Source organism: Phragmites australis, chromosome 2 (genome assembly GCF_958298935.1).
Source record: "Phragmites australis chromosome 2, lpPhrAust1.1, whole genome shotgun sequence".
Lineage (NCBI taxonomy): Eukaryota > Viridiplantae > Streptophyta > Magnoliopsida > Poales > Poaceae > Phragmites > Phragmites australis.
In genome coordinates, this window is record NC_084922.1 from 9,607,946 (window position 1) to 9,623,381 (window position 15,436).

A 15,436-nucleotide genomic window follows, 5' to 3' on the forward strand; every position below is an offset into this window, starting at 1 on the left:
TTCTCGAGAGGAACGTTGAGGTAGTCAACATCAGCAGGGTGATCCTATAATAGAAGAGGTATTTGTCAGAAAATAGATTAAAGTGTTTGACACTGAAGTCAGTTGTGATGCATCAACCTTGATGTGGCCTTTGTAGTGCTCATCCTCTAGTACGATGGAGTGTGTGTTGTCATCCCACAAGGCACCGCTGATGTCCCGCAGCTTGCATATTTTCACCCACCTTGATCTCCACTTGCGGAGGTGGTTGTACACCTGACTCCCGCTTACTTCTACACCGCACTGCTCAGTTACTTTTCTTGCAACTGTGTTTAGGTGCGCCTCCTTGAAGCCCTTATCAGTCCGCACTCCACCCTCAATCAGCGCAACCAAATGGCGCAGCATCATGTTGGACATGTGGGCTGTCCACCTCAATTGATTCCTTGCCCCACCGACACCCCCATGCTCAGCCATCACCTGCAAAACTCAGCAAGTATTGCACTTAAATGAGCTTCAAATTCAGCTGAAAACAGCACTAAAAACTGCACTTAAATTCAGCTCAAAATAGCACTAAAAAATACACTTAAATTCAGCTCAAAACAGCACTAAAAACTGCACTTAAATTCACCTCAAAACAGCACTAAAATCTGCACTTAAATGGGCTGCAAACAGGACTACACACTGCACTTTAATGAGCTGAAAACAGGACTACAAACTACACTTAAATGGGCTGAAAACAGTACAAACAACTGCAATTAAATTACCAATAATACATAGTCAGTTACATATGAAATTAGTCTACAAACCATTGCAAAATTGGAAGTACCAATTATTACACGATGCCATTCATACACGCATGTTACACATATTGTTCTACATAGCTAGTGCTCACTCGTCCCTCTTTGCTACCCAAGAGTTATTGTCATATGCAATATCATTATGTGCTTCGGGCTCCACAGGGTTTAGAGTCCAGTCTTGTTCCCCAGGGACACACTCATCAGGGCCGTGTGTTAGGATCCAGTTGTGCAAAATACAGCAAGCTAGCACTAACTTCACATGGATTTTGTACGGGTGAAACGGCTTGTTGTACAGAATTTTGAAACGATTTTTCAATGCACCAAAAGCCCGTTCTACTGTGACTCTAAGCGACGAGTGCCTCAGATTGAATAATTCCCTATGGTCACGAGGGTTGTTCCTTTGACCACACTCCTTTAAGTGGTATCGGCAGCCACAATATGGTGGAAGGAACCTAGGACGAACAGCATATCCTACATCGACCAAGTAGAATTTACCTGAGAAGGGGGAAATTGTGTCCAAGTAAGCATATTTTTACGTTAACTTAAACTTTTATTGTTACCTAATGACCAACACTTACCCGGGGGGACTCTTAAGCCATCATCCCTCTCTAATGCGTCTGCTAGAATGATGGCATCATGAGCAAATCTCTCCCAGCCAGCTAAGACAAAGGTGAACTTAAGATCAAAATCAACAGCAGCCATAATATTTTTGTGTGGTCGCCCCCTTTCTACCCCGAAAGGCGGCTGCCATGCTAGTTGGGACTCTAGCTAGCACATGAGTTACATCTATAGCACCAATGCAATCCTACACAAGAGTAAGAAATAATGATAGTTAACCACTACGGCAGGCACAAATGGAACCAACAACTACGCAACCTAACACTAGTACCTTGAAATATGGGTTGAACCTGCGGCTGTTTGCAATTTTTGGGTGCACATCGTTGGACGGTGGCCGAATCATCTCTCCACGTAGCTCCCCAATAGCATACAAGACTTCTCGGAAGTAACAACTAATTGTTTTCAAACCCCTTCTAAAATTCAACTTTATCAACCTAAATCTACAATTGTGGCCAACCACTTGCAGGAATATGGCAACTTATTCCTCAATGGAGCTATGAATTGTATCTTTAAGCAACCGCCTTGTCCTGAGTAATGTGCATAAGTGAAAAAAGGGGGCTCTCCTCATACGAAGCTGTTCTACACAGTGCCGATCATCATTGTGGAAAATGAATCTAAGGTTTTCCATTCTAATTTGATCTCTTTCAGCTAAAGGACCATAGGTAATGGGTGCTTCACGACCTGCACGTCTATAAAAAACGACGTGTACGCACACATTGTAGCAACTACTCCCGCAGCATGAGCAATTATTTTTCGTCGCTTGACAGCCAACTCATCCATCTAACCATTATAAACAAGAACAAATTGTAATTATATTTAGAAATATTCATATGACCAGCAGTAGCCTTTCAGCTTCATCTCATACAGCAACATCTCAAACCACATATACAAATTACCTCGTTTCTTGACAGAGACAAGCAGCAAGATCCACTCTTTCACCTTCAGAATTCCCTTTTGTAGATGTTACTCCACCAAGATTACCTGAAATTTACAGGCGTATTAAGAACCTAGTTGTGCAGCAAAATTACAATAAAATGCATTCATTCCACAAGATAGCAGGCTACACAAATTTTGCTGCCTCTCTCGGATCCCCCTCCTCCATTTCCCGGCCTCTCTCTAAACCCCTCGCGCTCCCCCGGCCTCTCTCGGATCCTGCCTCCATTTCCCCTCCCACTTACCTCGGAGCCGAGCTCCCCCGACGCCCCGCGCTCCCCCGGCGACGCGCCCACCCGGCGGCCCGCGCTCCCCCGGCCCTGCGCTCCCTCGGCGACGCGCTCCCCCGGCCCTGTGCCCCCCCGGCTCCCCGCGCTCCCCCGGTGACACGCCCCCCAGGCGACGCGGCCCCCCGGCACCACGACCCCCCGGAGCTGACCTCCCCCGGTGGTCTCGCCCCCCCCCCCCCCGGCGACGCGACCCCCAGAAGCCGACCTCCCCCGGCGGTGTCGCCCCCCCGGTGACGCCCCCCCGGAGCTACGCTCCACTGGCGACGCCCCCCCGGCGACGCGCCCCCAGAGCCGCGCTCCCTCGGCCGCCGCCCTCGACCCGCGCCGCTATGCTCCCCCGGCGGCCGCACTCGCTCCGCTGCGCTGTGGATCGAGCCTGGACTTACCATAATCCGCTCGTAGCGGTGGAGGCAGTGCCGGGGAGGGGGTCCATCTGCTCCTAGTGGATTCGCTTGTGGGAGGCGGCGCAGGGGAAGGTGCGCGAGACAGGTGGTTGGGAGGGGGTAATGGGAGCCTCGTTCTGACTGGTGGACCTCCCGTGGTGGTGCTGCATCCCACCTACGCTCGACCTGGCCTGGGAGCTATGGGTTGTGATGACGAAGCTCTCTAAAACTTATAAACTGTTGGTTGCTCATGTGATTATTTTGTGTATATGTTGGGGGGTTCATGCTTAGGTGCAATATGGACATGTGTTTATTGTGCAAATCAAGTTAGTTGGCTAGCTTTCGTTCAACTTGATTCTTTTCTTTGTTAAGAATGAACTGAACATATGTAGTGTCTTATTCTAGGTTATTTTTTGTTTCTATATTGCACATCAGCCTTATGCCTAAATGCGGTCTGCAAGAGATAATACAACAAAATATGCTCATCATCGGGAGGACTTGGCAAAATTCGGCTCAAGCACAGATAACCTATAACACTTCATCCAAACTTACCTCATTCAAGTACATTACCCGAACAACACTTCAAAATTTATAGAAGTTTAAGCCACATTCAAATTTACACAAATTTAACCTACACAACCTACACACAACAGATTTAGGACTTAGTCAAATCCAATACGAGCAAACTCAACCTCAGAGGGGTAAGCATACCACTCCTTAGGTACAGGGTCACCATATTTCACTCATGCGGACAAACAATCACAATCTCAGCATTTTGCACCTGCTCATACAGCCTCAGGTATAGCCAACCAAACAGAATCTCAGCTCAGCTTGCATCCACAGCTGCAGCCAACTAAATACACTTCTTTTCTAAAATATAGACCCTCTCAATTTATTTTTTCTCATTTAAAATATACAATACAAATCTATAAAACCTCGTACAGTAAACCAAACTCGCCCCCGAGCGACTAGTATCGGCACAGAGACGGAGGACTGTGCCGCCCAGAGAACCAGAGCTTTTAATCCAAGTCGTCCTCTCTTTCCTCGCACCGCGCGCGTACCAACGAAAAGAAAAAGGGCAAAACGCGAGCAAAAAGTAGGGAGGCCAAGCACTCGCAGCACGCCCGCCGGGGGATGACGCGCGCCCGCCCCCGATGGCCGTACCGCTGCAGACGCTAGTCCTCGCCGCGATCCTCATCCTCTGCTTCCTCCTCTCCGCGGCCGCGCTCTACCTCCGCGTCCGCCGCAGGCCCCAGCAGCGGCAGCGGCAGCAGGCACTCCCGCCGCCCGAGCACGAGCTTGCGGGGGCGTCCCTCGAGCCGCCCGCCCTAGAGGGGGAGGAGGAGCCGGCGGACGAGGGCGGCAGGGAGAGGCGGCGGCGGCGGCGGAGGGCGCGGAGGAAGCGGCAGCAGCAGCAGGGGGAAGGGGAGGGCGCGGAGGGTGGTGGCGGAGACGCTGCGGCGCCCTCCGCGAAGGCGGGTAGGGAGGGGAAGGGGGAGGCACAGAAGGAGGCGCTGCTGCCCCGGCGGCCGCAGTTCCCGCTCGCGTCGGTGGCCGGCGCGCTGCAGCGGCGGATCAACGCGCGCTACGACGACCTCGCGCGGGCGAGTGAGGCACGGTGCCTCACAATTGAACAGGTCGGTGCGTGCGTACCTTCCACTCTCTTCTTCCAGAGCTCTACTTGCAGCGTCAGTGTGTTTGCGTGCTAAACGTAGCCTCGCTGCTTAGGCGACAAGTGTCGCTACAATGTGGGGGCATTGGACTGCATAACACAAATACCTTACTTGTCGTTTAGGACATTGATGCGCATCGACACGACCCCAATACATATGTTTTAATATTACTTTTTATAATTACCTTTATTAAACATATAATGATATGAAAGTATGTTTCATGGCGGATCCATTCATATCATTTGCATATGTCGAATCCTAACAATTTTGTGTCCATTAATGGTCAGAGTTTTCAAAGTTTGAATGTGCGCATTCTAAATGACATCTATTTGAGAACGGATGTAGTATTAATTTCTAGAGCTGTTTTTTGCTCTGATTGCAAGCTAGGGATAGAGTTAGTATTTCAATTGACGATGTTTCATGACAAAGCTGCTCCTTGGTAGGCTGGTAAGCGCTTGATTTGTAACCGGATGGCTAGAGGATTTTACTAAGTGCTTTGACTTTCACGTTTTTGCGGCTATAGCAGTTAAATGAGTGGGGATTTTTACGACGCTAAATGGCACAAATATTCCATTCTGGACGGCAAGAACTGAGTCCAATTCTAGTATAGGCTAATTGTCATCACTAGCAGACTGGCTAACTTTTATCATGAATTGTTATGATTCTTTTCGCAACTAACAGCTTGTTGCAATTCAAGTAGCTTCCATAAGCGTGGAATCAGTGGTTTTGTTCGATCTATATTTAAGGTTTGAAATTACACAAAAAGTAAAAAATAATTGTTTCCTGGTTGTACCGATGCTCATATATAGAACTGCTCTCCAAAATCACTGTGTATCTTGCTAAGAAACAACCCATGTTAAGGAGATTTGTTTTTCCACATGTACATGCTGCCACATGCACCATCAGAACCATTAGATATGCCTCGAGATTGATGAACTTTCAAAATAAAAAGAACTGACCCATCTTCTGTTCATCGGAATTGCGTTTCTTCAAACTAGTAGTTTTCTGATTGTAGGGGTGTATACGTAACCAAGGTTAGATGTTGAATGACAATAGACAATACAAATTGGACTTTCTTTACTTTGAAAGACTTTGGCATATTTTAAATTCTTCTTAGGGGTAAGTTTTCTGTAAATACAAAATTCCATCAGAATAAAAGGACATAGTTATTTCCCATTAAAAAAAATAGGGCCACTTTCCCTCAAGTAGATCTTCCCCTGCTTTTATATTCTTGATTTCTACATTAGCTAGAAGAGATTAGTACAAAGTGTCACTGCTTGACTTATGTGTTCTTTGTCAACTCTGGGGGCATGTGGAATTGCTATAGATGGCACCCACAGTTTAATATTGGCGTTGGGAGTTTTTAGAAAGAAACGGAACCCACAAGCTTCACCCCCGTTCGCTTAAACATGCCCACCCCCCCCCCACCCCCCTCCTCTTCCATGCCTCCTTCCCTTTTTCCCCTTCAATAGATAACCTACAAGAAAAAAAAAACTAGCCCTAGCTTGGCCAACGAGTTCCCGGCAACAAGGGTTCCATCCCAAACCTTCCACCGCAACCTGCAGCCATGGAAGTTTCCTATGTTTGCATCCTCCTTGCTATCACTGTGGCTCAGTTTCTTGAGCGCCGCCACCAGAATCCTTACTCCCCACCATCTGAATCATCCCAACCTTCAACTCCATCTGCTAGTGAGAGTGGAAAGAAGAGAAGAAGGGCGAGGAAGTAGGAGGGAGGTGGAGACAAGGCGGTGATTGTTGAGAAGAAAAGGATGCCAGAAAAGCCACCTCTCCCCCTCTCACTGTTGAGCTGTGCCATGAAACAACGGATCAAAGCGATTTATGAGAAGATCAGCCATCATAAGACTACAATTGAAGAAAAGGTTGGGAAAATTTTCTTGTAGTTTTTGCGATGTGACTACCTTGATATATTAGTTTAATATTTTAGGTTCCAATTGAGTTGGGAGGTTGGTGTGAGTTGGGTATCTGCAAAAGCAATTCTAGGAAATTTTGGTAATTGTGTGAAGTGTGTACGACACTTAATGGTGCACCAAAATGGAGTTTTGTGCAATCCGAGCAGAAGCTAAAAGAAGTGGTCTTTCTAATCTGTGATTTTGATGAGAATTTAAGTTGTTGCATTTGTTGGCTGATGAGCATGATTTAAATATTTTCATTTTTCTCCTTGGAGAATTTTGTCCAACTGGGTTAACTCTAATGCTCCTCACCAACTTGGTGTAGATTGAGCCCACAATTTGCAGCATAAAAACAAGCAAACTTAGCCCCCGGACAGTGACATAATTCGACAATGCCATTTTTTGTGCTTTTTTGGTTAAGGATTTAGGATGTCCAATGTTCAATTTGTAACAATTTGTTGTGTTTAATAAGATTGCAGAACTGGTGTTCTCTTGATAGCTTTGTCGGCATTCGAATTGTCAATGTAAATGCCTGTTGTTTGCTTGTTATTTTGATTTTTGTTGAGACCTAAGACCGTATATGATGCTTCAGTTGACAGAGAGGTGCACTGTGACCATTGCAGTGGGTGATTTGAGATTTTGAGTGAGTAATCATCTATATTGTAATTAGAATCTGAAGTACAGTACGGAAACCTATTTTCTGGTTCTTGAGTGTGCATTGAAGCACAGTTTTCTGCTATATCTTTGCTTGGTGAGTTGAGTTGCAAAACATAACATTCAACATTGCTCCATTCACTAATGGCAAGAGAAAAAATTTATATTCCTTTCCTTGACAATATTATTTGCTATTCTGAACTGACAGCAATTGTTGTATACCTTTATGGATTACATTTGCTCGTTCCTATGTACTCAGTACTACCCTTTGTTTTTAGATGATGATATGCCGACTGAAAGATCAACATTTGCTTAAGATCTAATAAATTTACAATATTGTGAAACTATTTTGTATGAATGTTTGGCCAATCCTATGAAGATATTGTAGGTCAGATTAAAATAAGTTGACTACACGTATTCGAAAACGTCACTTACATTTGACTGTAGCATTTCTTTGATTGATTAAAATATTTCAACTTGCTGGAGGTTGTTTCATAGAACTAAGGGGAATGAAAGGGTAAAGTGTAGCATGTTGTGAAAATGAAAGACCTAGGAATGAAAGTGTAGAGTGCAGCGTTCTGTTGAAGATGAAAGACCTAGTTGTAAGTTCATAACTAATTGTTGTGTGTTTTTTCAGCTTTATTCATTGCTTGCTAAAGGTAAGTTTCTTTTAGTTCCCTTTGTCTTCTAGCACTCAGAAGCTTCTAAAAAAACTATTCAAAATTTGCAATTCCTGTTCTACATGATGGCCTTAGCATATGCTGTATGCTCACGGCTGCAATTAGGACCATGTAAATCTTATTAAATGGCCAGTTCCCCAGCACTATTTTTGTTCGTTTGTATTTTGCAGTCTGAACTGGATGCAAATACCTAAATTTGGACCGACTAATCGTTACTGTGGAATGTGAATTGGTCTTTTATAATAAGCTCTTTTGACAACTTTATGATTCCATTGAGAAAGGGGAGTTGATGTGCTATCTAGCTTACATCTAAGCTCTAGCTATATCTAAAATAGGATTATCTACTCACCAACAACCTAGTTTATGGGAGTTCATCGAGGGCCTGTTTGGATAAGGGTGATTGGGATGCAAATCCTTACAATTTAGTTCTGGACTAAATCTCAAAATTCCTTGGGCAATTCTCTATATCCAAATGGGCCTTAAGACTTGTGAATGGTATGTGGACTAAAATTGGGACACACAGGACAAAATACAAATATAACTCTAGTTTCTCTATTCTGCCTCAGTCACAACCATGTAGTAAAGGCTTTAGCTAATGCTGACTGGCTGAAAATAAAACTGTAGCTAGGTTCTAAAACATAAGAATTTACTTGCAGCAGATATTTGCTGACACATGTCATGCTATTAGAATGCTGCAATATGAATCATCAAAAAAGAAAAAAAGAAAGCTGGAATACATTGTAAAATTGCATCACTAACTCAAATTGGTAAGTAACTTTAGAAAAAGGAAACATGTCCACTATAATCATAAATTTTGCTCCTAATATTTTTAGGGGCGCAACTAGTTCCAGAGCAATAAAAAGTAATGTCCCTAACATGGACAAAAGGAACAACCATAAATTTCAATTCTGCCAAGTTTGCTATCACAACCATAAATCTCAATTCTACTAAGTTTGCAGTCATTCTCATGTTTTGTTCTCTTCAGGCTTTCTATCAGATTCAGAGTTTACTTACAAAGATACGTGCTTTCTACCTTGTTTTTCAGGTTCATGAGTTTGTTAACTGTCTGGTAGATGCAAGAAACGAACTGCTGCAGAGGTGTGTTGTTATTTGCTTGAAAATTACCTTCTGACATACATGCTCCAAATGTTTTACGAACCCTTTGCAATGTCTTATTCCTCCCAGGTCTGAGAACGTACAGAGAAGCTTCAAAATCAAGAAGGCCATGCTATCTAACCCTCGTAATTATAGATCTTCGTATGATTGCCTCTTTGAACAGGTTAGGCATTTGAGGAAAAAACATGTACTGATGCAACTTGGAAACATTATGAGCAGTATATTGCCTGTGCTGACTTCAGCTTTTGTCTTCTCTTTGTACCCTTGGGTATTGTCATAGGTATGTAGATTGGAAACTGAACGTGATAACCTAAAGAAAGATGCTGCCATTTACAATTATCTTCAAGAGCGGCTTCAGAAGTCAGCTCCATACAAACTGGTACTTCCCTTTCTGTTCTACTTGTAACCACTGCTGCTCTGTGATACAATACCATGAAGATTGTAACACTGTAGCGTTTACCATGGCAGATCATGGAGCTTGGTGCTCTGGAGAACGAAGCCCCAGAAATATCATTTGATGAGTTGCTGGCTCGGGAGAAGGAGGATACTGCATTTTGGCAGCCTAACGGAAAGCTGAGATCAATCTCGTCCAAGTAGGACTGCAACATCCTCAACATCAGTAGTCGAAACTTAAACCGAATTTGTTCCTGGGAGAACAAAAACATCCGGACCATGGTGTAATCTGGATCTTGCCGTGTGCCTTTCAGTCCTGACCTCAATCTGGGGCTCTGGGCAGATTAACAATTGTGCTGTGCTCTTCCAGCGTGGTCTTCCATATATGTATCGCGAGGGTTCCGTTTGTGCTGCGAGATCTGCAGGTGATGGCTCACTGCTGCTGGACCTGTGGTCATCTCTACTGTTTTTTGCCGGAACGACAGGAGCTCTACCGGAATCAATTAAGAGAGGGAACAGAGGGTATTTACAGAAGTATTTACGTGAGTTTCAAGCACGGCCTATGCCATCTCTATTGTGATGTGCCAGAGTTATCAGCTGAAGCATTCAATCAGGCCCGGTCGACTAATGTCACCTGATGGGGAAAACGAAGAATTTTTCTATGAAGTCTACACCTGAGAGGTAGTGATTGCCCCTTCGAATTCAAAACACCACATTAAACACTTTCAGATAGACAACGTAATTAGTTCATTTTCCCTTCCAATCTGAAGGATAGGATCCAAGATTTCTCTTTTAACTACGCCTGCAAGCGAGTCCTGAACCGTGATGGCAAATAGTCAATTTCCTCAAACCGCAGACAGCAGCGGTAATTGATACATAATTTCTCTTTAACTACGGCACGGCCTTCTTGCCTCCTTAAGCTGCCAAGATTTGAATGCCTTGTTCTCCTCTTCTAGCGGTCCTCGTAGTCAGTTTTGCTGTCTCTTCCCTTCACCTCACGGCGATGGCCAGCGAGAGCCGTCGCCGTCTGAGCGCGACGCCGCTCAGCCTCGAAGGCTCCGCGGCCTCCGGTAGCGTCGCGGCCATCAAGTTCGAGGTCCTCTGCCGCAGCGTCGCCGAGTGGGCCGACGTCCGGTCGGTGGCGACCGAGTCCTCCCTGCACTTCATCGACAGGGCGTCCTTCCCGAGCGGCGTCGCCCTCGACACTGACGACGACGAGTGCTCGCGCTGGAGGAAGGTCGGCGACGAGGTCCTGCACATCGAGCTCCGCAAGTGGGCCGACGCCATGCCATGGTCATCGCCCCGCTCTCGGCCAACACACTGGCCAAGGTACAGAACCAATGTGCAGTTCTTGTCTGATTCTTCGTCCCCCGTGGTAACCACTTCGAATTCTGCTGCTCAGCTCGCCTGTGGGCTGTGCGACAACCTCCTGACGCGCGTGGTACGCGCGTGGGACTACAGCAAGCCCGTCTACGTCGCGCCGGCCATGAACACCTTCATGTGGAACAACACATTCACGGTGCGCCACCTTGACGTCGTGCGCGAGCTCGGTATGTCCCTCATTCCGTTACCAAGCGGCTGGCCTGCGGGGAGAACTGCAACAGCGCAATGGCGGAGCCGTCGGAGATCTGCAGGATTGTGAGGCTCTTCTTCGGACCACAACATATTTAGTAGCACTGGGAGCCTAATACAACTCTTCAGTTCTGTTTGCTTTCTGTATGAGATGTGTGACTTTGCTTGATCTGATAATCTTCTTGTGGCAATTGTTCTATCCAATGGTTGCGATGGCACCAAACGTTTCTTTCTCGTCTTCCATTTCTCGATAAAGATCATCGAGCACTCTGAAAATCTCCTCAGCTCCAGGGAACGGCGCGTTTCCGGCTGTGAAAGCAAACACCTTGTTCGTCAATTCAATCCAGCTCTGCCCTGGATTCTTCTTCAAGCCTGCCTCCTTCGTCATCACCCTCACCCTCTTCGAGTCATCCCACATCCCACATGCGGCGTACAGGTTTGTGATCAGCATGTGGTTGCCGGTAGTCTCTGTTTCGGCCTGCAAAACCTTGGCGACGGTAGCTTCAGCCATGGCTGCATTCCCATGAATCCTGCAAGAGTTTAGTAATGCTCCCCAGACGCACAGATCAGGCCTCATCGGCATCGTCTTGATGAGCTCAGATGCATCTTTGAGCAAGCCGGCACGCCCAAGGAGGTCTACCATGCATGTGTAATGCTCCATGGATGGGAAAATCTTGTGCCCCTGCACCATCTGATCGAACAAGCGGCGGCCCTCCAACACACGCCCTGCGTGACTGCACGCGGAGAGAACAGCAACAAAAGTGACGCTATCAGGCTCAACCATAGCTCCGGCCATGTCTGCAAACATTGCAAGGGCTTCATCACACAAGCCATGCATGCCATAACCCGCAATCATCGAGTTCCACGAAATCAGGTCCCTGGTCTTCATCCGGTTGAACACCTTGCGAGCTGCAGCCACCCTCCCGCACTTTGCATACATGTTGGTGAGCCCGTTCTCGACCAGCGAGTGCTGGTCTAGGACGGATTTGATTGCGTGACCATGGACCTCCCGACCCAACTGCAAACCCAGTAGTTCGGCACAAGCAGAAAGAACAGTGGCCAATGTCACCACATTTGGCAAAATCTGCTGCCGCTGCATTTGCCGGAACAGCTCCAGTGCCCGCTGCATGTCCCCAGAGGCCGCAAACCCGCCAATCACAGCGCTCCAGCTCACGACATTGGGCAGAGCACCGCAGTGTTCCATCCGGGCAAGCACATCAAACGCCTCGTCAGACAGCCCAGCCGCGGCGTAGCTAGTGATGAGCGCGTTCCATGTCACGGCATTCTTCTCTCTGGCGTCCCGGAACACCTTCTCGGCCTCCTCCATCTCTCCGAGCTTGCCGTACATGCAGACCAATGAGTTGGCGACGAAAAGGTAGCCATGGACGATGCCCTTCACGATGCCGTAGGCATGTATTGCCCTCCCTTTTGCCAGTGCAGGGCCGCTGGCGTAAGGGCACGCCGAGAGTGCCACGGCGACGGCCTCGGCGTTGCCCTCACACCCTCCGTCATGCATGTCCCTGAAAAGTTCAAGAACCTCCGGATGCTTCCCACACCTCGCGTGCGCCGAGAGCAGAGCCGTCCACGTCACGGCGTCCGGCCGGGCCCCGCCTGCGACCATGCGCGCGAACGCGGCCCTCGCTGCGTCGGGGTCGCAGCCGGTCGAATACGCGGAGATGAGCGTGTTCCAGGAGAGGGTGCTCCTCCTCACCGGCAATGCATCGAACACGTGGCGGGCCTCAGACGCGCGGCCGAGCCTGGCGTAGGCGGCGAGGATCTGGCCGGCGACGTCCGGGTGGCCGTTGAGACCGAGGTGGAGAGCATGGGCGTGTATAGCAGAGGCGAGGCGCGGGGACGGCGCGGCGCGGAGGACGAGGGGGAGAGTGTAGGAGTTGGGGAGCGCAGGGCAGAGCGCGCGCATGCGGCGGTAAAGCGCGAGGGCGAGGTCCTGGCGGGATCGGGCGAGGTATTCCCGGAGGAGCCGGTTCCATGGGACGGCGCGGTCGGTAGGCGGGTGGTGGCGAATTGGTTGCTCGGCGGCGAAGGTTGAGAGGAGACGGGGAGGAGAGGGGAAGGCGCGAAGGAGACGGTGCATCCGCGAGTGGGTCCCACCGGTCAGTGTTCCAATAACCAGAGATCGTTTGCAAGTCCCGGTCACAGGTCACTTTTAAAGAACCTCTACAGGGCCACCGGATCTACAGGGCCTTGTGCGTGAGCTTGAGGACTGTTACAACCAGTAATGATCAACATCATGGATCATCAAACAACTATCCCTTTGGCCAATAGACACCTGATTCGAAGGAATATCTCAGGAACGGATATGATTATTCAACATATATAAATATGTATAGCAACGATTCCTATTCTACTGTGTTCAATCATTCAATCTCTCTTTACTTTTAACAAGGACCACATCCCCATCGGTGAGCCAGTTCGTGCTCATTACAGTATTAACTGAATATGGATACGGGTGTTAGAATACTTCAAATATACAATCCGGTAAAGAAAATTTGAACACAGGATTATCTAGGTATTAGCTGAGTCTCTTCAGGTCTTCCTAGATAGAGCCGTCTTCAAAACGTTTAAATTTTTCACGGTATTTCTACACATGTTACAATTAGAGATGGGTCAGAGTCCATGCGGAGAAGATGCAAAACCAATATTAGTGGGTGATATGTATCACTTGCAATTCGTAGAAATGGTTTCAAGCGCGATGAACCCGCTCACAACGTATGAACACATGCTTGAATAGATATCTCGAGTGAATAAATCGTTTGCTATCACAATGTACAATCATTTTTTTAGAAAGAAAAGAGCAACATGTAAAAGTAATCAAGCCTGCCAGATTCCTAATTGCTGCATGAAACTAAGCAGAATAATCATTTGTTCATAACATTTCAAAGACTACAAGTATCATAAACATATGTTAATCTGGGTACCTGGCAATCTTAATATTTCTGAAGGACAACATCACAGTTAGTATCAACGTCACCACGGCAAAGCAAAGGTGCTCCAAGGAATGGCCGCTAATGAAGTACCGGTTCACGCTGTAAACCTTTCTGTCAGCAAGGCCTTCGAATCTTGCCAGAAGGTAAAAACCTGCATCAGGACGTCAATCAAATAAGTGTTTCTTAAGGATTAACAGATTTGAATCCAGTGGATCAGTTAAGTTACCTGTAGCAAGGAACCAAAATCTTGAATGTGTATACTTGGGAGGAAACAAGAATAGCATTGCAGGAATTGCAATGCAAGGAACAAAACTCATAATCACCCATAAACGCATATCATCAAGAACCCTGAACAGCCAGAACAACATATTGAAGAGCACTCATTTTCAGGATTTATTTTGAGATCAACCATAAGAGACACAAGCTGAAGGAGTGTAGCACATGTTTATACCTTTCACATGCACTGCTCACTAATAGAAGAGATAAGAGTGAGATCAAACAATATAGCCCAGCCCTCTCATCAACTCTTTCAATTGCTAATATAGACAAAAGTGAGGAGGCTGATATCATCATCTGCACCACAAGAGCATTCAGTGAACATCATACCCAGAAAAGTTTACTCGGTAATCATTAATACGGAGTACCTTCTTTACAGATATATTAAATCTTTTTTTGGTTCTTGTTGGGTTTCATCTCTAGCGTACCCAATTTGCTTGGGAAAAAAAAACTTGTTATTGTGGTTAGGCACCAAAGAAATATTTAGATCAGATGCTTAAGCACAATAGCATCCCTCACTAACATTCTCGACACATAGAGACCAGAATGGAGAGTTTTCACCTCACACTTTGACTTGGATAAAAGAACAGTTTAAAGTACATAAAATGCACTTTTCTGAACATGAACTCAGCAGCAATTCCTCCAAATACACTCAAAATTATGGAAAGTGCAATCCAAACTAACAAAATTCTTCAGAATCCAAAACTATGCCAAAACGAACAAGTAATTAGTAAACAGCAGAGGGAAAGATGGCAGAAAGAAAGTAATATTTAGATACCGGCAACCTGTCCCAAGTTAAGCGGTCATCATCTTGCTTGAGGTGATAGTAAGCTGAGCCAAATGCTGCTGCTACATTCCCAGCAAAGAAGAGGAACCATCCCAAGGCCTCCCACCTCAAACTACACAATTCCATAAAGTAACACTATCATTTTTGTGAAGTTTAATCTAATGCAAGGCACATATCGTTTTCTTATGGCAAAACCAAATTAGTTGTACATTAAGTGGCAGATTCCAGAAAACAGGAACGTCACACGCATCTTAACTAATCAGTTTTCAGCTTTGACTCATGCATTTTAAACAAATACTCACAACTCAAATACAGTTATCTTGCCCATTACATCATGTACCAAGATTGGAGAGCAAGTGCGCAATAGCTAGGAAGATAAGGCCATGCAGTTACTCCAACCTAACAGCTAATCATCTTAATCTGATTGACCA

The 15,436-nt window shown here is 46.4% G+C and overlaps 3 protein-coding genes and 1 pseudogene across 3 annotated transcripts; 2 read left to right on the plus strand and 2 right to left on the minus strand.

Moving 5' to 3' along the window:
- The first annotated feature begins 4,013 nt into the window (after nt 1–4,013).
- On the plus strand, nt 4,014–9,838 carry LOC133898729 (uncharacterized). The gene is made up of 5 exons (XM_062339418.1): nt 4,014–4,634; nt 8,959–9,011; nt 9,099–9,192; nt 9,310–9,408; nt 9,498–9,838. The coding sequence occupies exons 1-5, from the start codon at nt 4,152–4,154 to the stop codon at nt 9,624–9,626; spliced, it is 858 nt and encodes a 285-aa protein (XP_062195402.1). The 5' UTR covers nt 4,014–4,151; the 3' UTR covers nt 9,627–9,838.
- Nucleotides 9,839–9,968: 130 nt separating this feature from the next.
- LOC133898739 (phosphopantothenoylcysteine decarboxylase-like) lies at nt 9,969–11,131 on the plus strand (annotated as a pseudogene).
- Nucleotides 11,132–11,190: 59 nt separating this feature from the next.
- Nucleotides 11,191–13,120, minus strand: LOC133898722 (putative pentatricopeptide repeat-containing protein At1g17630). The gene has a single exon (XM_062339406.1). The coding sequence runs from the start codon at nt 13,087–13,089 to the stop codon at nt 11,191–11,193; it is 1,899 nt and encodes a 632-aa protein (XP_062195390.1). The 5' UTR covers nt 13,090–13,120.
- A 789-nt stretch (nt 13,121–13,909) lies between these two features.
- On the minus strand, nt 13,910–15,255 carry LOC133902461 (uncharacterized). The gene is made up of 5 exons (XM_062344059.1): nt 15,215–15,255; nt 14,955–15,117; nt 14,394–14,515; nt 14,169–14,290; nt 13,910–14,093 (listed from the first exon to the last, which is right to left on the minus strand). The coding sequence occupies exons 1-5, from the start codon at nt 15,253–15,255 to the stop codon at nt 13,921–13,923; spliced, it is 621 nt and encodes a 206-aa protein (XP_062200043.1). The 3' UTR covers nt 13,910–13,920.
- Between the last annotated feature and the right edge of the window lie 181 nt (nt 15,256–15,436).

What these genes read in the sequence shown, in the direction of transcription:
- LOC133898729 (XM_062339418.1), top strand. Translation starts at nt 4,152, where the DNA reads ATGGCCGTACCGCTGCAGACGCTAGTCCTCGCCGCGATCCTCATCCTC. An exon ending in AGAAACGAACTGCTGCAGAG is followed by an intron (nt 9,012 to 9,098) that starts GTGTGTTGTTAT and finishes TATTCCTCCCAG; the next exon opens with GTCTGAGAACGTACAGAGAA. An exon ending in AGTCAGCTCCATACAAACTG is followed by an intron (nt 9,409 to 9,497) that starts GTACTTCCCTTT and finishes TTACCATGGCAG; the next exon opens with ATCATGGAGCTTGGTGCTCT.
- LOC133898722 (XM_062339406.1), bottom strand. Translation starts at nt 13,089, where the DNA reads ATGCACCGTCTCCTTCGCGCCTTCCCCTCTCCTCCCCGTCTCCTCTCA.
- LOC133902461 (XM_062344059.1), bottom strand. Translation starts at nt 15,255, where the DNA reads ATGCGTGTGACGTTCCTGTTTTCTGGAATCTGCCACTTAAT. An exon ending in TCTGGAATCTGCCACTTAAT is followed by an intron (nt 15,118 to 15,214) that starts GTACAACTAATT and finishes GGAATTGTGTAG; the next exon opens with TTTGAGGTGGGAGGCCTTGG. An exon ending in ATTTTGGTTCCTTGCTACAG is followed by an intron (nt 14,094 to 14,168) that starts GTAACTTAACTG and finishes GTCCTGATGCAG; the next exon opens with GTTTTTACCTTCTGGCAAGA.